Here is a 22831-nt window from a genome sequence, read left to right as displayed (position 1 = left end):
GAGGTACCACCGTGAGCTGCCGGAGCCACGTTTTAAGGCTGCAGCGAGCGCTGCAGCTTTAAAACGCGGCATCGCGCCATAGCTAAAAAGGCTTACCTTTTGGCTCCGTGGGGGGGGGGTGTTTTCCGCGTCACATCCGCCATTTTGGATCGACTCAACCATGCGCAGTCAATCCAAAATGGCGGGCGTGACGCGGAAAACACCCCCCCCCCACCGGAGCCAAAAGGTAAGCCTTTTTAGCTGCGGCGCGACACCGCGTTTTAAAGCTGCAGCGCTCGCTGGAGCCTTAAAACGCGGCGCCGTGCCGGTCGGGAGGGGCACGGCTTACCTTTTGGCTCCGGTGGGGGGGTGTTTTCCGCGTCGCGGCCGCCATTTTGGATCGACTGCGCATGTCTGAGTCGATCCAAAATGGCGGACGCGACTCGGAACCCCCCCCCCCACCGGAGCCAAAAGGTAAACCTTTTTAGCTACGGCGCATTTTAAAGCTGCAGCGGGCGAACAGTTCGCTCGGTGCAGCCTTAAAACGCGGCGCCGCGCGGCTCCGGTTGCCGGCCGGCGCCCCTTCCGACCGGTGCCCCCGGACTTTTTCCCCATAGGAACGCATCAATTAAATTTTAATGCGTTCCTATGGGAAACGGTGCCTCGCAAGACGAAATTTCCGCAAGACAAAAAGTCTTGCGGAACGAATTAATTTCGTCTTGCGAGGCACCACTGTATAAGTAAGCATTGTGTTGTTGTTTTTTGTTTGTTTTTGTACATAACACAGTCATACAAGATTCTTTGTAAATGAAAGTTAACATGGCCTAAGCCTTAGCCATGTTCTCGAAGCTACCAACATGAGTCTGACCAAACTGCGGGAGACAGTGGAAGACAGGAGTGCCTGGCATGCTCTGGTCCATGGGGTCACAAAGACTCAGACATGCCTTCTCGGTAGTGGCGCCTGCCCTATGGAACTCCCTCCCTTCAGATGTCAAAGAGATAGACAACTACCAGACATTTAGAGGACATCTGAAGGCAGCCCTGTTTAGGGAAGCTTTTAATGTGTGATATTTTAATGTATTTGATTTTTGTTGGAAGCTGCCCAGAGTGGCTGGGGAAATCCAGCCAGATGGGCGGGGTACAAATAATAAATGTTGTTGTTGTTGTTGTTGTTAAACAACTAAACAACAACAAGTCTTAGCCACATGGGAGGAGGCAGAGGGCATGAACCTGAGGCATTGTGTTTGGACCTAAGGATCCATGTAGCATTAAACTAGGACTTACAGGTACTTCTGGAGTATAAGGTCACTTCTGTCCCTTTAGAGGACATGAGGTCATTTAATCTAACCCCTCAGCTCCGAAGTCATCTGAGAAGAAGAAGAAGAAGAAGAAGAAGAAGAAGAAGAAGAAGAAGAAGAAGAGTTTGGATTTGATATCCCGCTTTATCACTATCCGAAGGAGTCTCAAAGCGGCTAACATTCTCCTTTCCCTTCCTCCCCCACAACAAACACTCTGTGAGGTGAGTGGGGCTGAGAGACTTCAGAGAAGTGTGACTAGCCCAAGGTCACCCAGCAGCTGCATGTGGAGGAGCGGAGATGCGAACCCGGTTCCCCAGATTACGACTACACCACACCACACTGAGAAGACATCTATTGAATGTTCTGACGGCACCTGATAGGACATTTGTCAAATGTCCCATTGTGCAGCTTCAGAAGCACACTGCAGCTGAGTGGCGCAACTATTATTTTTGAAAAATTACAAAAAGAAGCTTCTTAAACTTCCAACCAAATTGGACCACCTTCAGACATTCCCCAGGCAGCTCCCATAGGCAGTGATTCCAAAAAATGTTTGTGTGGCATCCTCCTATGGGCTTTCCCATGAGTTTTCACAGCCAAGGAGGTTGTAGGGCACAAGAGAATGGCGCAGGCATTGTTAAAAAAGAAGAGGACACTCCTTAGGTACTTCATAGCAGTATTGTGTTGATATTAAGGTAAATGACAAAGCTGTGCACCCTAGATAATTTAACCAACATTTCCAGCCTCTTTCCGCAGAATTCCCCCAATGAATGGATGGGAAATAACAGACCAAAATAGACACCACAGCACTAGCTTAAATATCAGAGCCCTTAACATTTGGTATCCACAGCACACACTAGCCAGCCAGTCTGAATCTAGGCATGGCAGTAGCTTTCGGTAGAAACAACCCTCTTAGTGACTTAGGGCTGAGAAACTTAGATTACAGTACAGGACATTTAACTTGCAGGTTGAAACTTCAGATTCAATTTCTGGCAAGTGTCAGAAGGACATGAAAAGATTTCACGCTCTTCTCAGCTTTCCAATTAAAGTTTCTGGTATGCCACAGAGCTCAGATCCTGGGCGTAGCAGTTAAAGGATTCCTGGGACTCTGATGTTGACAATAATTCTATCAAGGAATAAGATGAAAGAAGATTCCTCCTTCCTTGGAAAAACCAGATAACGATTCCATTTCACTACTGCTAATAAATTGAATGATGTCCGGCTCAAATCTTGAACGTATTTTATTTTCAGGCAGCTGATTGGAAATGTATTCATTCATCTTGGCTTTGGTTTTGAAATGAGGTCTTTGCTTACTTACAAATAGGAATAGGACTTAGAAAATATATATTCTCGAGCCTACCTTCAAATGTGAATTCCTTCTCAATCTAGAACAGGGGTCGGCAACCTAAGGCCCATGGGCCACAAGCGCCCCCCACAGGGGTCGTTTAACCAGCCCACGAGCCACCCCTGAACTGAACCACCTGCTCGGCAAGTCCCCGTGTGCTGCGCTAAACCAGCATGGCACGGTGCAGGGACTCGCTTCTGCAGCGCCAGAAATCGCATCTGTGCAGACGCCAGAAATCGCAGGTGCATTCACATGTGCAATCCAGCCCTCGGAAGGATCTCCACTGGAGTGAACTGGCCCAGGCGAGGTAAACCTTGCCGACTCCTGATCTAGAAGGTGGAGATGGCACTGATCTCGACCCATTTCATAAAGACTCCTGGTTTTAATCCCTATATTGTTGCTATGTTATGCACCAAAAAAGTGAGAAGGATCAAGAAATCACAAGAAAGGGAACTGAACCTTGAGGGAGAAATATGCCATATAAATATAATATATGGGGTGTCGGGGTTTGGGTGCTGGAGCTCCTCGTGCACGGCCTTGGACTGGTTATGCACGAGGTACCAGTTGCGGGGAAAGCGGCCAGCGTTCCGCGTGCTTTTGAGCACGGTCGCCGGCCAAGTCTCACAATCTGAAGGAGGTTGAGTAAGCCAATTGATGACTCCGAAGGTGTGTGAGTTCCTAATTGCCTTCTTAAGGAAAAGTTGCCTCGTGAAATAAAATATATACCCTGACTCTGAATAGACGGACCAACTTAAAGAAATTAAAATTTTACTTTAAACCTTTTACTCCCCCCTTTTACCCCAAAGGAAGACAGACACCGGTTGTATCTTTAGTGGCTTCGGCAGAACCCGCGTAGGCTCGTCCCCTAAGCTAAGTTCTCCTAAGCCTAAAGTCCCTGCGCGCCCAATCTTCCGCGAGGCTAGCTAAATAAAACTAAAACCGAAATATCTTCCGCAATTCTAGCCCTAGGCTAAACCTAAAAGAAAACCTAACTAAGGCTAAACCGAATGATCTTCCGCGATCTAACTCTAACTAAAAGAAAAACCCATCCAACCCATCCAGCCCGCTCCTAATCCCTTAAACTAAACTTCACTTCAACTAAAACCCAACTAAAGCAAAATGGAAAGAATGCACGAACGTGCCTAACCCAAAACTGAACGTGCCTAAGCGGGGTGCCTCTGCCTTTTATTAGGGAACAAACGTGACATCATCATCAATGCCTCAACCAATAAAATCACTGTTGCTGCCCTCCAAAAAGGCGGGAAGCAAGTTTAACGCTCATTAACAACTTTGAACATGACCGGAACTATAAAATAAAGGCGGATTAATCTCCTAAGTGAACCACACTATTCATTCATGCTTTCACTTTCGCTTTTGCGCGTAGTTATACCAAAAGTAAATCTTGAAAACCTCATTAAATAACTAAATAAATATGAATCCATGGCGGATCCGTGAAACGTATTCCGACATGGGGTGTGTGTGTGTGTGTGTGTGTGTGTGTGTAAAATGGAAAAGGGTCAACTCTCTTGAGTAATATTGAATAATATCATACAAAATACCCAGTTCTGATGTTATGCTGTCAATTTCATATTTAATTTCTGTTTGCCAGTGTGATATACTGGTTAAGAGTCTTTGGACCAAGGCTGAGACCCATGTTCAGCTCCTCCCCCCGCCATGAGATTATAATACTCTGCAAGTTTCTTGAGTCATTTTTGGAGAAAGCGATTTACTGTATATATTCAGTCATCATCACCATGAACAACAGTAATAGAGCTCACTTGGTAACCTTGGTGCAACATCTCTTAGCCAAGCCTACCAACCAGGGTTGTTGTGAAGATAAATGGAGCAGGGGAAGAACTATGGGAAGAACCAACACTGAGCTTGTTGGGGGAGACATGGGATACATAGTAAGTAAGTAAGTAAGTAAGTAAGTAAGTAAGTAAGTAAGTAAATTTATTCGAAGCATTTTGGAACAGGCAGCAGACAGATTGGTGGTGTGGCCAGGGGCGTAGCGAGGGGGAGTGGGGGGCGTGCCACCCCGGGCAGCGCCCTGGGGTGGGGGTGACACTTGGGGTGGGGGGCACCGCCCCCCGCGATTGGCGGCGTCGCGCTTGCTGGCTTAGCCAACCGCTGGCACCTGCTTTCCTTTTTTTTCCTCCCTGCTGCTGGGGCGGAGCTGCCGGGCGGCCAGCGAGGAGGAGGGGTGTCAGGCTTGTCACAAGGGTGACACCCCATCCTTGCTGGCCCGGCCCGCCTCTCGCGCCTGTGGGCGGCTCTGCCCGGCAGCGGGGAGAGAAGCCCTTTTTAAAAAAAGAAAAGCCAAGGCAAGCAGGCTGCTTGCCTTTGCTTTGGTTTTTTTAAAATGGCTTTTCCCCCGCTGCTGGGGCTAGAGCCGCAGTGACGTTGCGTCTTGACGTCACAATGTGATGTCACAATGCCCCGCCCCCAGGGGTGCCTCCGGTCGCCGCCCCGGGTACCGAGGAGCCTTCCTACGCCACTGGGGGTGGCATCACACAACTGACCTGGTGCTTATCAGGAGGGGTGAGGTGGTGGCCAAATCAGTGCAGTGCAAACACACCCATGCCAAATTGTCTGTACAAGTGCGTTTCCACTGCACTGACCTTGCAGTAAGCAGCAATGGCAAAATCAACTGGAGGCCTCCTCTGCCCAGTGGAAAGAAGGCAGCCTTTCAAATATAGGAGGCCTCAGCCTGACTCTTCTTGATATGTCATAAACAGTGCTGCCATGCCACACCCCAGATGCAAGGTGCAGGAAATAAAGGGAGCGCTCTGCTCTCATTGCTCAAACGCTCCATGCTGCTGTTTCTTTCTCGATGCATCTAGCTGGCAGCAAACAGAGCAATTACCACATGCTGATACCGAAAGTGAAGCAATTACTGCACTTTCAGATGGAAGTGCCAGGATTTTTCATGCTGACATGAGCAGTTATTTACATATGAATTACCGGGGGGGGGGGAATACTATTAAATGGTTTTCGGACATTGTGGCACAACATGGTGTTACATGGAAAATCCCTTGTCTGGCAGGCGAATTGGGGGGGGGGGTATCACAAGCCCCCTGATAGCAGGTCCCGCACATTCTGTCTTGCTGATGCACTCTAAGGGCTTCAAACAGGAAAAGAAAGAAGATAGGCAGTGGACTTGGGAGAGCACTAGATGCTGCATCGAAAATGATTTGCCTTCCCTTCCAACTAGCTGAAGACTGGATTTTGTGGGCAGCAGAGGAGGCGATGCTATTAACACTTCTTGCCCAAACCAGGATCGGGTTTTGGAAGTTGTTTCCCCACAGCTCTCTCCGCTAAAGCTGCAAACAGAGAATGAGTGATGGAAGCTGCTACCTCCTGTTTTGGAGATACAAGATAGACAGTTTTGGTCTTTCTAATTATACCTTATTTCTGCATGCAAATCTTTGCCCCCAGAGGGAACTTTAATGACCTTTGGTAGCTGCAATAAAATGTTTGACATGACTAGCATTTGTATAGCATGAAATATGAAAATTAGCCTTAGAATACTGCCCAGTCTGCCGAGACTAAACCCCACTCTTTAATTTTCCAGGCCCTTTGTGGGCATTTTTTTCCTTGTACTTGCATTTATGCTCTGCACATTTAATAAGTAGCTGTTGCAGTAGTAACAGCAGTAAAATGATAGTGATGCTGGTGATGATTTTCATGGCAACCCAACAACAAATATTCTCTGGAGCAAAAAGTAAAACAAGGTACAATAAAAAAGTATTTAAATACAGAAAACAATAAAAATACAAAGGTAAAGGGACCCCTGACCATTAAGTCCAGTCGTGAACAACTCTGGGGTTGCAGCATTCATCTTGCTTTACAGGCCGAGGGAGCTGGCGTTTGTCCGCTTCCACAGACAGTTTTTCTGGGTCATGTGGCCAGCATGACTAAGCCACTTCTGGCGAAACCAGAGCAGTGCATGGAAATGCAGTTTACCTTCCCACCGGAGAGGTACCTATTTATCTACTTGCACTTTTGGGCGTGCTTTCAAACTGCTAGGTTGGCAGGAGCTGGGACCGAACAACGGGAGCTCACCCCGTTGCGGGGATTCGAACCGCCAACCTTCCGATCGGCAAGCCCAAGTGGCACAATGGTTTAACCCACAGCGCCACCCCCGTCCCAAAAAATACAAAACGTTCCATCTAATGGGAAAAGAATATATTCATGAGCAGTTCTTTTTCCACACCAGAAACTATGTAAGACTGTTCCATATTGTTCACCTCATCAAACATTATATATGTGGTAGCCAGAAACACATTGCCAAAAAAGAAGAGGTGCTTAATTCAAAAGAGGCCACAGATTTGCATAACATTTGAATATGAATATACCAATTTGTATGTATAGATGCAAATTTAGAAAATACAATAAATCCAATCCTAGTGGGGAAAACTCCTTTATCTTTAAACATGACTTGAGCTGGACAGCTCTGCGGATAGAGGGCTGTCCTCTGTAAAGAAGGGCACATAGCTACCCTAACTGTAAATAAGTATGGGGAGGCAGACAGGCTCAAGAAATTGTGGCTGATTTCTTGTGAGCTTTGCAATCTTCCTAATGGTACATAAAAACAGTGTAACTCAAACAGTGGTGATTCAAATCCATTGTATCTATAATTCCTCTAGACTCTCAAACTTGATATTTCCATTTTATTTTCTCTTTCCTTGACTGCCTTGCTGTTTGTCATTGTGACAGACGCTTGTCTGGTTACATTTTCAAGGAACAGTGGGATCTAATATTTATCAGGAAATAGTTGGAGATAATACAGCTGCTATCCTTTCTCCATTATACTTCGTTAAATGAATGAGCGACTTGGCAGTTTATGATCCGATTCACCGTTTTCTCAGTGTTATGTAAGTTCATTTTTGCAGTGTAACACTAACTGATCCAAGAAGTAAGGAACAAGCACATCTCATAATTGCTGCTTCTTTGGGTATTACCCATAAATGTTGTGTTGAATTATTTTTGTAGGATAACATCCTTGAGATGTCTGATTTGGCCACAGAGCCAAATTTGGTCACCCATTTGGATTACTTTCCCATTTGGATTACTGTAACACGCTCTACATGGGTCTGCCTTTGAAAAAAGCTTAGAAACTTCATGTGGCTTAAAGAGCTGCAGCCAGGTTGTTGACCAGGAGCACAAAGCTCCCTTGCTAGAACACCTCTGCTTACAACAATCTGTTTCTGGGCACAATTCAAAGTGCTGGTTTTGACCTATAAAGCCCTATATGGCTTAGGTCCAAGCTACCCGTATCTGACAGACTGCATTCCCTCATATCAACCTGCCCAGGTTTTGAGATCCCCAGGGAGAGCCTTCTCTTGGTCGCATCACCCTCACAGGCATCCTTGGTTGGGATTCCGGGAAAGGGCCTTTTTGTTGACTTCTTCCGGACTCCGGAACTCCATGCCTGGAGAAGCTAGACTGGCTCCTTTACTAGTTGTCTTTCTGCCAACAGATGAAGACTTTCTTGTTCCAACAGGTTTTGGGGAACGGACGGCTTTTAGTAAAAGAGCTTGTGCCATGCTGTTTTTACTGTAGTTATTGGTATGGTTTTAATAGATTTATGTAGTTTTTATTCTATCAATGTTTAACTGTTTTTTTTAAATTATTATTTTTTCCTATGTTTTAAGTGGTTTTTATTTTTATCTGAAAGCCGCCTTAAGTCCCCATCAGGGGGGAAAGGTGGTGTGTGTGTGTGTGTGTGTGTGTGTGTGTGTGTAAAACAACCACTTGTTTCCTCCTCTTTTTTGTTTGCCTTATTTTGTATTTTTTTAACTACATGGGGCTGCTGCCCCTCCTTTATTGCTTGCCAACCCTGACTACCTCCTTTGCCAAACTTCCATCCTTTACCTCTTACCCAAATTCCCAGTCCTCGTGGCTCCTTCTTTCCCCAGCCATCCCCACCCTAACCTTGCCAACCCACCACCCTGTTGCCAATCCCTGTTTCCCCGCAGGACACCTGCAGGTGTCACCGTCACCACCCACAATTTGCCCCCAACCCCCCTATCAACTCAAAACTCGCTCCAATCCCAAGAGTCTGCTGCCACACACAGGGGGAGAGTTTTTCTCCTCTGTGCTCTATCCTGCCAGCAGAAGTAAGTGGGTTGCAGCATGAGGTGAAAGATTTTCTCCTCTTCAGAGGGCATGGGAAGACCCACCTGTGCCATCTTTTGTCTGCTCACTCGCTCAGCCTGTTTGCTTTGCTTGCTCGCCTTGCCTGCTGTTGTCATGCTGCAATTAGCATGACTGCCTATTGCTGCAGCACATAATGACAGCCTTAGTTTTTTTTATGTACTGTATATAGGAAGATTTTTTGTTGCGAAAGGAGAGGAATGCAAACCATAAGGCAGGGGTGAGAAACCTGTGGTCCCCCAGATGTTGCTGCACTCTGGCTCCCACCATCTTTGGCCATTAGCTACGCTGGTGGGAGCTGATGGGAGTTGGAATCCAACAACATCTGGAGGGCCACAGATTTCTCACGCCTCCTATAAGGGATGAATTCAGAAATGCTGCCTATGTAGCTTCCATCTCTAATCATGTGTGCTAGGTAGAATAGCTGCACAGAGCCAGGAAGAGATGCTCCCTTGGTCAGTTCTGGGGAGATGAAGGTTGCCAACTTTTATACTGACCCTGCTCCTGTACATGAAAAGCAGGCTGACAGCAGCAGTTCACTAGCTGAGACCTTGGCCTTGCACATCACTTTATCTTCATGCTGCAGAGCCAGTGAAATCGTTGGCAGTCTCGTTTGTTACTTGTTGAAAACCCAAATGAAGTTGCCCGACTTCTTAACATAGGCAGGCAAGCTCCCTAAGATTAAGAGATCCACAGTACAATATTCATATAGATGTGCTATAAAACAAGGGTGGGGAACCTCTGGCTCAGGAACCAAAGGAGGCCCTCCAGGACTCTCTTTCCTGCTTTCAGGTAATGGGAGTGTGTGTATATATATGGAAACTTAATGGAAGTTTTTCCATTAACCTGATCACTGGTATGTGGTCCCTAGAAACATCTGTATAAAGACATTTGGTCTCTCTCTCTCTCTCTCTCTCTCTCTCTCTCTCTCTCTCTCTCTCTCTCTCTCTCTCACACACACACACACACACACACAGCATGCAGTTATTGCCCCTCCTTCCCAAATCTCCCACTGTTTGTCTCTCTGTACATCAGCCATTACTGCTGCTTTCCTCCTAAAAATGCAAGAGATTTGGAAGCCAAATAATGGCCTCTCTTGTGTGCTAATGCCCTGGATAGCAGCAGTCGCTTTGTCAGTCGCAGACACCAGTGGGCCCATTTTTATCCTGTTTTGTGAATTCTGCTGGCTTTGATTTCAGAAATATGCAACGGAGGTTCTGCTGCCTTCCTGCATGATTAAGAAGAGCACCACAACTCACATATTCATTATAGAACATGTTTACAGGGCCAGAGACTTGAGAGGGAAAACTTTGGTTCTGGAAGGCATTGTAGTGGATAAGAAGATGAGCTCCATGGGAAAATTAACCCTGCTTGCTTGTTATGAGATAAGGAGGTTTGTTTGTTTGTTTGTTTGTTTTTGTGTTATAGCCCACTTTTTTTGGTAGAAAATAAACTGTAAGTTTGAGGCTTTCAGAAGACTTTTATTTTTTAATAGTGCCCATAGGAATTAGGGAGTTAGCTGGCCTCTGGCAGATTGTGGAAAGCAGTTTTAGAAAATACAGCAGTTTTAGGGGGGGGGGGAATCCCATGAATAGCATGTAATAGCATATGATGCAGCCTGCATAATCACACACATGCACACACATATGTGAGTCTTTTCTTTGTTGGATTAATGGCATCTGGAGAGGAGGGTGTGGGGATATGTCTGTTTTCTTGATGAATGCTGATCAGACACATGAGTATTAGCAGTGACACTAATTAACAGGGGGAGGAAACGCTTGTCATTATCCTGAGGGTGAGTAATCATTTTTGGCAGGTGATAATTAATGGTCTGGCAAAGTCAGCAGGAAGATAATCTGTCAGCCTTGGGGAAAGCTGGGGACCCACCATTAAAAAAAAAAATCTGCTTTCGTTTCTCGGTGGCTCTCAGGAGTCCTTTGGGCTTTCAAAAATGGTACACATAAATGGTACACATAAATTGATTGTGGGGAGTTATCTGGAGTTATCTTTGTACAAGCTTTGCAAATCTTCAGAAGCTCCAAATTGTTTTGGAATGTGGAAGGATGGCTGGCTGGCTGGCTGGCTTGATTGATTGATTGATTGATTGATTGGCATAAATATTTGATTGACCAGAAAATCTGGTTACTGTCCTAAGCAATAAGTGGCCGAGACACTTGTTTCTGTTCAAGGAAGAAGGTATTGCTGTGTGCATTGTTTCTTGTAAACCAGGGACGGCAAACACTGTGCTCTCCAGATACAACTCCCATCAGTCCTAGCTAGCATGGCCAATGGCCAAGGACGATGGAAGCTGTTTTCCTGCAACATGGGTTTCCCACCAATGCTGTCACATCACACATCCAACAGGGAAGAAGACGGCAGAACAGAGAGAGTTCTTCCTCCACTGCCAGAGGCAGCATGGCTCTAAGCAACAGTTGATACTTGTGGGGTTCCTGTGGACATCTGGTTGGCCTCTGGTTGGGCTAGATGGACCACTGTTCTGATCCAGTTTCTAATGAATGAAGGGGGTGCATGAGTGCGTGCAGAAACTAGCCTCCTGTATAAAAGGTAAAATGCACATTTGTTGCTTCACTCATCTTTGCTTCTGGCCCTGCGCACCGCTGGTATGTGGCCTTCAGAAGATTGCCTAGAAGGGAGTGCAGCCACTGGGCTTAAGAAGGTTCCCTGGCCTTCCCTGTTTTAATTAGAAATGGAAACAACATTGCCAAGAAGTGTCACCATTTAAACTGACAGTGTGACAGTGGGAACCACATCAAAGAAAAAGAGAAAGAAGCATCCTGCCTCTACTGACTATATTCCTCATTTGCTGACTTCATCTTTGCTAATCTGTCACAAGATAAACTTGATAGTCTCGTCCTCACCTACCAGAGCAGGGGGGACTCAACAATTATCCTGGTTCTCCTCCTGATGACAACATTGCTCCTACTGTGTGTGTGTGTGTGTGTGTGTGTGTGTATATATATATATATATATATATATATATATATATATATATATACACACACACCATGGAGCTGCACCCCTCCCCACAGCATTTCCTCTCCACCACACCACTGAAAATAGTTCTTATTGCTTATATATTCTTTGTCTCATTCCTTTTGGCTTTCTTCCTTTCCTTTCCTTTCCTTTCCTTTCCTTTCCTTTCCTTTCCTTTCCTTTCCTTTCTCTAGGGACTGACATAGTGCAGTGGCTCATGAAGAATCTCACCATTGAAGACCCAGGTAATTTGTTCTTCCAGTGCCATATATATATGTAAGCTTGGTGTTTGGTATTATCTATGGCTTGCAATATTGTGTGCCATAAAAGTAAACTCGGAATCTTGTGATTCTGTGGCATCCCAAACTGAAGGGTTAAGAATTTGTTGCCAGATTCTGGGAACACTGTTTCTGAGACCCAGGTAGAAAAAGTGACCACACGGTGAAAGAGGGGTTGAAAGTAGTTTTGTGCCACCCCTAAATGAATTCATTTTCTCTTCTAAGTTCTCCATAATTCTCTCTACCACATTTGGATTGATGGAAACCTTAGAGAAGGATAGGGAGATGCCTACCACACACTCAGAATTGTGGTAAACCCTTCCAGAACTTTTGTTATTATGATATATTAACATAGTTTTTAAGTTGTCTGGGGCAGCAGACTTGTCATATGTTGAGGCTATTTCAGTGATTGCAAGCAAATGCAGGGGCAACCTGGGGCTGCAATCCTGTACCCACTTACCTGGGTAGAAGCTCCAAAGAATACAGTGGGGTTTATATGTCCCTGAATGAAGGTGCCAGATGCACCTCTGTGGGGAGGAACTCCCACAGCTTAGGTGCTACCACAGAGAATGTCCTCTCTTGGGCCGCCACCAGCCTCTGAGGAACTACCAAGAGGAGCCTGCCTCTGCCAATCTTAGCACCCAAGAGTGTCTGTAAGGAAGGAGGTGTCATGGCTGGGGGATTGCTCTACCACAGCCTTTCTCAACCTTGGGTCCCCAGATGATTTTGGCCTACAACTCCCATCATCCCTGACCACTGGTCCTGCTACCTAGGGATGATGGGAGTTGTAGGCAAAAAAACATATGGGGACCAAAGGTTGAGAAAGGCTGCTCTACCATCAAGCAACCTGCTGCCACCTAGGCCTTAGGAGATGTTGCTTTGTATAGATATTTGACGTGGTTTTTTTCTGCCTTGATTTCCAGCTGAAGCAATACATATGGGAAGCCTCATTGCAGCACAGGGATATATTTTCCCAATCTCAGATCATGTACTTACTTTGAAGGATGATGGGACTTTCTATCGCTTTCAGGTAATTTGGATTACACAACGACCCAACACCCTCCTTGATAAGAACTTCCTGCTTTCTCCTTGACAAGAGGAATAAACCTAGAGTGAAGGCATTCCATCACACACCTGCTGCCTTCTAACTTTTGGAGGAGCTGCTTTGGTTGTTTTACAGCAGCACAGAAATGCTTAACTTTTATTATAACTAAGCAGTGTTGTTGACATTAACAGATGCTTATATATAAAGTTAAGTTTGGGGGGTTGGTTTGTTTTAACCGTGACAGAGATTCCTTTTGAACTAGTAGGGCTAGGTGTTGAATCTCACACCTTTTTGGTTGCTAAGCATGTGTTCTACCACATACTTATGCCCAGTGGCATGGCATCTTATGTTCAGTCTCATGCCCAACTTATTTTCCTACACTTTCCACCCATTGGCAGCTGACAGACCCACAATGTGATGCAGCAAGGGAAGTTATAGTGCTGTTCCAGTCTGCCTTGGTCAGATCCCACCTGGAGTACTGTGTCCAGTACTGGGAACCACAGTTTAATAAGGATACAGTGGTACTTCTGGATTTTTGACGTTCAGTAACCGAAATGTACGACAACGGAGGCATTCGGGAACTGAGGTACCACTGTATTAACGAGCTAGAATGTGTGCAGAGGAGGGTGACCAAGATGATAAAGGGTCTGGAAACCAAGCCTTCTGAGGAACAGTTGTGGGAGTTAGGTATGTTTAGCCTGGCTAGGAAGAGACTGAGAGGAGATATGATAGCCATCTCCAAATATCTAAAGAGGTGTCACATGGAAAATGGAGCAAGCTTGTTTTCTCCTGCTCTGAAGCCTAGGACCCGAACCAGTTACAAGAAAGGAGATTCCAGCTAAACATCTGGAAGAATTTTCTGATGGTAAGAGCTGTTCAGCTGTGGAACAGGCTCCCACGAGAGGTGGTGGACTTCTTCCTTGGAAGTTTTTAAGCAGAGGTTATATGGCCATCTGTCATGGATGCTTTAATTGTGATTCCTGCATTTCAGGGGGGTGGACTAGATGACCCTCAGGATTCCTCCCAACTCTAAAGTTCTGTGATGAGACTTGAGTCTGCCAGCTTGTTTGTCTCCTGGTATGCCCCGTGGAAGACCTTAAGGTCCACAAATAACAACATTTTGTAGGTCCCGAGCCGCAAGGTGGTTAGATTAGTCTCAACTAGGGCCAGGGCCTTTTCAATACTGGCCCCGACTTGGTAGAACACTCTGTCACAAGAGACCAGGGCCCTGCAGGATTTGACATCTTTCCACAGGGCCTGCAAGACGGAACTGTTCCACCTGGCCCTTGGGTTGGACTCAGTCTGACCCTTATGTTTCCCTCCCCTTATGGTTTTGATTTATGGGCAGCTACTAAAATGAGGCTGCATTTTAAATTGTATTTTAACCCGTATTTTAATTAACTGTTTTTTTCTTTTTCTTTTATGTTTTATTACAATTTTATTGGTGTTAGCCACCCTGAGCCCTGTTCTGGCTGGGGAGGGCGGGGTATAAAAATAATAATATTTGTTTGTTTGTTTGTTTGTTTGTTTGTCTGTTTATTTTGACTGCCCAAACCACATCAATACACACATTTCTGGGGAGAAATTCGCCATCTTCCTGCTGGAATGGCTACACATCTTGGTTACATCACATGACTTTCTATCAGTTTTCTTCATATGAGGAGGCAATGAAAGAAAATATAATTCTCACAGTATTTTACAACTGATCAAATCTTGTTTTTATGAATATTTCTCATTAACGTAAGAATGTCCTGTATACCTGAAGGAGCGTCTCAACCCCCCATCGTTCAGCCCGGACACTGAGATCCAGTGCTGAGGGCCTTCTGGCAGTTCCCTCATTGCAAGAAGTGAGGTTACAGGGAACCAGGCAGAGGGCCTTCTCGGTAGTGTCACCTACCCTGTAGAATGCCCTCCCATCAGATGTCAAGGAAATAAGCAGCTATCCTATTTTTAAAAGACATCTGAAGGCAGCCCTGTTTAGGGAAGTTTTTAATGTTTGATGCTGTACTGTATTGTTTTTAACACTCGATTGGGAGCCGCCCAGAGTGGCTGGGGAGACTCAGCCAGATGGGCAGGGTGTAAATAAATTGTTGTTGTTGTTGTTGTTGTTGTTGTTGTTGCTACCCCACTCACAGCTTGGTTATTCAAATCCCATTTACTTTAACTATGTTAAGAACTGCCATCATGCTCCAGTTTCTGTTCATCCGGTTAGCATTAAGAATAATTGTCATAAGTAATTTGGATATTAATATTATGTGTTGTTGATGTTTTAAAGTGATGTTTTACACACACACACACACACACACACACACACACACACACACAGAGAGAGAGAGAGAGAGAGAGAAATTGTTTTTAAAATTGTTTATATACATACAATTGTTTTAACTGTTTTTTATATGCGTAACTGTTGTAAATAGGTTTTTGTTACATTGTAAATTACTTTGCGGTGCCTCATGTGAAGTGATTCATAAAATAAACATATTAATTATGATAACAGCAATAATTATATTTGAATGAATACATCATAGTGATAAAAATTCACTGTTTTTCAGGCTCCATATTTTTGGCCTTCAAATTGTTGGGAACCAGAAAACACAGACTATGGTGAGAATTTGGGGTGATACGATTTTTTAAATGTTATTTGTAAATGTATCTCCAGTGACCAAGTTGTTCTAAAAAGAGATGATTCATTATATGACCCACATTGCTTCTCCTTTCCCATGTTAGAAACAGTTCTACTTGCATGACTAGAGCTGGACTGTCTTTCAGTTTGGATGATAATAATATTATTATTAACCCTCATTCAACTGACACAAAGCATCTCTTGGAGCAAATTCATGATATATAAAATGAGCAAGCACAAGAGAAATTATGGGAGGAATTATTAAATTAGCAGTAGATTATTATTTTTACAAGAGCAGTATTTCCCTCTCTGCCTAGCTGAACACTTGAAAATTGCTGAGGGTCTTGATGGACTGCTTAATGATTTCTCTTCCTGTTGCAGCAATTGTAATATGCTGTGCTAGGTGCTGAATTATTTTTAATTGTATCCTTCTGGCTTCTTTTATTTCTCATATTACACTTAATGTATGTAATACAATTTGAAATCTATGGAAATTTAAATTTAATGCAATGGATGTGCCTATTGTGTTAAACATCTTAAACGTAGCCTCCCATTAACTTTTATCTAATATAATATATAAAAGAACGGCAGATATATGTCGACAGATAGCTCCAGTTTTTAATTACTGTGAATCATTTCTCCAGGGCTTTCTAATCCCACAGTGTTTGGGGAGAAGGTTTAAAAACTGTATGTTTTTCCTGTGTAAAAGATAAAGGTAAAGGGACCCCTGACCATTAGGTCCATTCGTGTCCGACTCTGGGGTTGCGGCGCTCATCTCGCTTTATTGGCTTCCGGGTCACGTGGCCAGCATGACTAAGCCGCTTCTGGCGAAACCAGAGCAGCGCACGGAAACGCTGTTTACCTTCCCGCCGGAGCGGTACCTATTTATCTACTTGCACTTTGACGTGCTTTTGAACTGCTAGGTTGGCAGGAGCAGGGACCGAGCAACGGGAGCTCACCCTGTCGCAGGGATTTGAACCGCCGACCTTCTGATCGGCAAGCCCTAGGCTCTGTGGTTTAACCCACAGTGCCACCTGCGTCCCAATATTTATTCCTTAGCAGTAAGCAAAAATATATGGGGGTTACATTCACCCTACCCACAGCGCCACCCACATTTTCCTGTGTACCTATGCCTTATCCAGTTCTGCCACTAGGGACCCCAGTGTAACCTTGCTCCAGAACTACCCTATTGGAGCCCCAGAGGCATTTGGAGAGAAATTAAAATCGTGGTCACTAGCCACAGTGTTTCAGTGGCTGTCAAGACCTCCTTTCTTATTTATTTTTTATTTTTTGCTTCTGCTCTCTTGGCACCCACCTGCAGAGCTGAGCAAAAGTCACATCACAGTTCTGCCCCCAATCCCCATACATTCATTTTACACTGGAAACATTACAGTGTTTTTCAGAGCCAATCCTACTGTTAAGCTGGTTTTGGGTGCCATGATTGGGCAGCAAATTGTTAGTTGTTTAATTTATTGTTGTTGCATTTTTACAGTTGGGGAGGGATGCTTGTGCAGTTTGTGCCTCTGGTGCCAAATAATTTGACAGCCTTCGTTACTAAGCACCTTGATTTAGGATCGGGGCACCACTTGTTGCTCCCCTTGGGCTGGCCATGGTGATATTAATTGTTGTGTGAAAAGGTCCAATGGGCGGGCATTAAGAGTAATTTCAACAGTGCCAAGCCGTATACAAAACTGCGTACAGAACAGAGCAGAGATTAAGTTAATATGGAAATTAAGATGGGACTTTGTTCCGTGTCAATCTACAGCTGTAGGTATGAGTGCACTCCCTGTGTATAAAATGATTGCACTGTAAAATGCCTTAAGGTTGTTGCCATCTAGCATCATTAGTATGGTTTTTGTACGAAGGTCAGGCTGTGATCTGTGGATGAATTTGGTGCCCTGCGCAATAAATGATGATAGAGCCTGGACACTAATATATAGTCTGGCTGATCAATAAACTGTTCTCTAACCAAAATTAGAAATCCCTTAACAGCAGTAAATGAAAATGGCATTGCATTGATGTATAGCGTAAAAAAAGAAGAGCGATAAGTTTATATTAGTGGCTGGTGTCTGGCGTTGGGAAAGAAATAACAGTGGTTTATGAGCTAATAAACCACAGAATTCTCTATTAAATGTCTGAACAGCTTGAGTACTGATGCATAAAAGGAATATGTCAGCATTGTTATCTTTAGCTGTCTCTATGCGTTATTGCTGTCTCTTCTACAGCCATACTCCTCTCACGCTGAAATGATAAAATCAATTTTTTCATTCAACCGGGGCACTGGCAAAGGAAATGAATATACCCGTGCTCATAAAACAAGGGCTTTGGGCAGTGCTTTTTTTTTTTTACAGGTTGACCAGAAGCAATTTATGACCACACAAAACAAACAAACAAAAACCCTTTCCTCCCTTTCACTGCACAATTTTTAATAAATACAATTGTACGATTTGTAGTTACAGTTGGAAGCAGAGTTGCTATCGCTGTGGAAGTCATATAATGGTAATCACATTTAATCTCTTATTTAACTGTTAATAACTCCAACAAGTCAATAAGAAAAAAAGATGTATAACCAACAATCCTTCTCTTTCTTTAGGTATTGAGTCCATTGTGCGGCTGTCTAAGTAGTTTTGAGTCCATTTTATTTCAGTGGCGGATATTTAAGCAGGTGCTTCATGCTTAAGAGATGGCAATTTCTGTTCCCTTACAACTGGCAAAATCCATCCAGTCAGTAACCCAATGCATTGCTGCATTTGCATTGCAAAAATATATATACTATTGAAATGAAAACCCTCAAAACTGAAACTTTCTAATTTCCCTCTTAGGAAACTGACGGAGTATCCAGTGAAACGAGGAAGAGCCGGCAGCTCGTTAGGGTTTCAGTTTAGGGTTTCAGTTTTGAGGGTTTTCATTTGAATAATATATATATATTTGTCTAATTTCACCAAGTTGTTTGGGGAGCCTCACCCCATTTTTCAGTTAAGTTTGAGTTATTTCCTTATCTTTTTACTATATTATTATACCTTTCCCTCATTTTAGGGATTAGTCACTGCTGAGTATTTGATACTTTTTTCCCTTTGTTATTTGCATCCCGTGATTGTCTTTCTGTTATTTTCGCATTTGCATTGCAGGCTGTTGGACCAGATGACTCTTGGGGCTGCCATTTTAACCATGGGCACATTTTTTAAGGGAAATACATCATAGCGCATAGAGCATGCACATGGAACCATCTCGAAAGACTAGCACTCACAGTCAAAATTCTTCTCCCATGTTATCCATGCTTACATTTTGCTAAGATTTATTTTATTATTATTTATTCCATTTGAATCCTACCTTTCATCTTGAAGTAGCTCAGGGCAGTATTTGTATGATACACATAACAATTCTACAGACATGCTCAGAATTTCTGGGTACCCAGAAATGATTTTATTTTATTCTTTATTTTTATTTTTTGGTGATTCTGGCATCTGAAAAAATGTGATTTTGCAGTTATGGGAGTTGTTCCACACCTGTGGCTAGTTTTTTTTTTTTTTCCTGTGGCAACTGCCCTTGCCTTAATGGTGACATTTTGTTTTCTTTTTCTCCATAGCCATCTATCTTTGCAAGAGGACCATGCAGAACAAAGCAAGGCTGGAGCTGGCGGATTATGAAGCCGTAGGTATACTGATTTTACAGTTACAAAGTGTAATGTTGTCCTCTAAAACAACTCTCTTTTCTTCGTACAACAAACTTGAAGGTGGGATCTGTGCTTTCTAATCGTTGCTTCTATTTGGAAACTCTTAAAAATGTCGAGAAATTCATGCTCTTTCACTTTTTGGATGCTTGTTAACCACAATGGATGTTTATTCCTGCACAAGCCGGTGCTTCCTCTGGCTTGCTAAAACAGATACACATCCCATCCCTGCAACCCAGGCAGAACTGCCAATTGACTCTAACCACCAACCATGGTATATTAAAAAAAAATTATACGCTATATTATCACTCTTTACAGGGTTTTACTCCCACACATTTCCAACTTCATTATTTATAAATTCAGTTGCAAATCTTTGCTTACTATCAATTGTGCGGGTTATAAAGCTTCTTTATGAATCACAAAGGGTTTACTCAGAGCCACCAGTCACGCTCTGGTATACATGCAGAGAAGGCATGGCACCAAAATGCAGTATTCTGGGGCCTATGGAGAGCAATAATTATCAGACAAGGCCAAACGATTAGATCATCTTTCATTTTCTTCAAGCCCATAGCTTATGTGATGAGCAACCACATCAACACTTGCCCGGTTAATTAAAGATAAGAGTGCTGTATGGCTTTAACAGAAGCTCTTGTTAAAACTAGGGACTCCATTTTTTAAAGAGGTGATTTTGTTTCTGTGGTTGCAAACAAACCATTGGATATATTACTGCAGATGTTTTGGAGGTTTTTGTAATTTTTTTTTTTTTACTGCTATCTGTTTTTCCTTTGCTTATACCTACTTTCCCCATTCTTATGTCTATATGTGAGTTTGTATCTATCTGTTTTAATTTTTTTTAGGCAAGGCGTGTTGTCTGCATATTCTGGCTCATGGTGGATTTCTCTCTTAAAATGGCTGGGCTTTAATATTTAGTCCACTGTGTTGGCAAGGCCAATGATGCTTTCCTATACAAGTCAATGTGTCATTTTAGATAGTGAACTTATTAAACGAGATTCCCATTGTGGCATTTCCATAGTGGAAATTTCCATTGGGCGGGGGGGGGGGGGGAGAGAAAAAAATACACATAATGGATACATTATATGGAAAGAATTGAGCTAAAATTGAGTGTTTTCAAGTCCTACTGGCTTGATTGAAATGTCAAGAAGATACTTGTAACGCTCCCATTTAAGTCAATGGGTCTCTAAAAATGCTGGCTCTCTACAAATGCCACACTGACATCAAGACCATGGGACTCATCTTATGCTAAGCGAACAGACAGCGGCTAAATAATTCCCAAAATACTGGGGTACATGAAACAAAGGGGGGGGTGCACACCAGTAATACAAGAAAGGTGGTTTCATGCCCTGCTACAACTCAAGGTATCGTGTTCTGTTCTTACTCCTTTATGCCCAATGCAATTTCCATTCTTGTCATTTCAACTGCCACCGCCATTGCTTTGTGACTGTCCGGCTTTGCAGATATACGTGACTGGCGTTATAATGAGAGGTTGGTATAATTGGTGGCTTGCCTCATCTTCCTCTCTCGTTTAGGAGAACTTGGCAAGACTTCAGAGAGCTTTTGCAAGAAAGTGGGAATTCATCTTTATGCAAGCTGAAGCTCAAGTGAAGTAGGTACCAAGTGAACGAATCTTCCGGGGAGAGAATGCGTTAAGGCTAACCATTCCTTCTTAAAGCTTAGGTTTCAAGGGCGCGTTCCCTTCCCCTCTGCAAAGCGGAGGGAACTGAAAGATGCTGCATTCCATTCAGGACCTGAACAGTTAACATTCCTTCACCGCATAGCTGGCTCCATTCACAAGGAGAACCTCTCCATTGATGGCATCAGCCACCAGACATGTGCAGCTCTGGCATGGCGATTCTTGGCACAACTATGTGGTAAACTGTCTTCATATGGTTGCCTAGTCACCCCTCCCGCTCCCTAAAAATGCTGTCTTTGGATGAAGGGCAGTATATAAATTTAATAAAACAAACATAAACATCACCCATATTATCTATGGGTGATACCCAGTGTCACACAAGCAGATTTCCACTTGTTCAATGGGACATCTCCTTCCTCTGCAGTCCCTCAAGTGCGTGCATACACACATATGTGCATCAATTGTTTCTGGTGGGACCCTCATTGGATATCACCCTGTACATGGAAAGGGCAGATGGGAATGCTTGCATTAGCCCTAATTGTCATTGTAAATGGTTGACTATTGAGCCATCCCCTGCTTTGAACCAATTGAATCATTTCAGTGATTTTGCATATTCTCAAAACCATAATGTATTAATTATCTGAAGATGAAGCTCCTTCCCCCCTCCCAAAAAAGAAAAAAAATGATGCCTTCTGCAATAAACATGTCAACTTACAATTTGGTTGACAAAAATGATCACACCTCGATGGAGGGAATTTATTTATTTCATTAAATTTATGCTTGGTTGTGAAAAACCTAAAAAGAGAACAAAGAAGATATCATTACTGGTTAAGAGCAACTGCTTAAAACAGGGGTCAGCAAACTTACCGCACCTCGGGCTGGTGTCTCAAGCGCCGATCGCGCGGTGGGCCAGAGGGCGGGGGAGCGCGCGCCCATACGCGTGTGCACACACTATTTCCGGCGCACTTCTGAGTCAGAGGAGCACCGGAAATAGCTTGTGTGCATGTGCACGGGCCTCCTCCGTCCTGGATGTGCACCGGAAATAACGCTTGTGCATGTGCACAAGCTATTTCCGGTGCTCCTCCAACCCAGAAGTGGGCAGCCGCACCGCACCGCACCGTGCCACACCAGTAAGAGTGGGCAGCGGGTGCCATGAGCTGGATAAATCAGACCCTTGGGCCTTGTCCGGCCGCGGGCCTTAGTTTGGAGACCTCTGGCTTAAAACATTAAAAAAAAACCCACAAATTTTGCAGCAAACTAAAAACAGATTAAAACACACAGTCTGTATTATAGCACCATCTTTTTTCCATTTCCTATTGCATCAGAACAAAAACAGCACACACACACAACCACCCATAAGCCCCAAATAAATGTTTACCCTTAACCTCCATTCTTGCCAGTTAAAATTGGGCTCCGCCAGTTAATCCACTGAAGTCTTACAGCACAACCTTGTGCATGTCTTCTCAGAAGTAAGTCCTGTTGTTCCATGAGACTCCCAGGTAAGTGTGAATCTTCCCTGTCAATTGCTTAATCTCCCAATTAAACCTTATAGTCCCAGTGTGGTGTGAAGAACTTTTGAGGCTAATCATAATTAGTCTACTTTTGTCACTTGCTGCGAATTATCTTATTAATACGGGAAATATTTTAAAACTTCATTTGACTGTTGCCTCCTCTGATTCTCTTCACTTTTTTGCCATCCCTACATATCTGAGCAGTGAAACTGGGCTAGAGGGTGTTTGTTTTGCCTGTCCCTGGTCACCTTCATTTGAAGGCCTCTCTGCTATGACAG

General features: G+C 43.9%; 1 protein-coding gene across 1 annotated transcript in view; it reads left to right on the top strand.

Moving 5' to 3' along the window:
- Nucleotides 1–22831, top strand: part of RGS6 (regulator of G protein signaling 6) — a 194793-nt gene that overhangs the window by 130734 nt on the left and 41228 nt on the right. Inside the window, 5 exon segments of the mRNA XM_033146508.1 lie at nt 11967–12017; nt 12974–13080; nt 15651–15702; nt 19308–19372; nt 20939–21015. Coding sequence (XP_033002399.1) covers nt 11967–12017; nt 12974–13080; nt 15651–15702; nt 19308–19372; nt 20939–21015 — 352 coding nt within the window.

Source organism: Lacerta agilis, chromosome 1 (assembly GCF_009819535.1).
Source record: "Lacerta agilis isolate rLacAgi1 chromosome 1, rLacAgi1.pri, whole genome shotgun sequence".
NCBI lineage: Eukaryota > Metazoa > Chordata > Lepidosauria > Squamata > Lacertidae > Lacerta > Lacerta agilis.
Note: the sequence above shows the minus strand (reverse complement) of the source record. Positions and strands in the feature narration are given on the sequence as shown.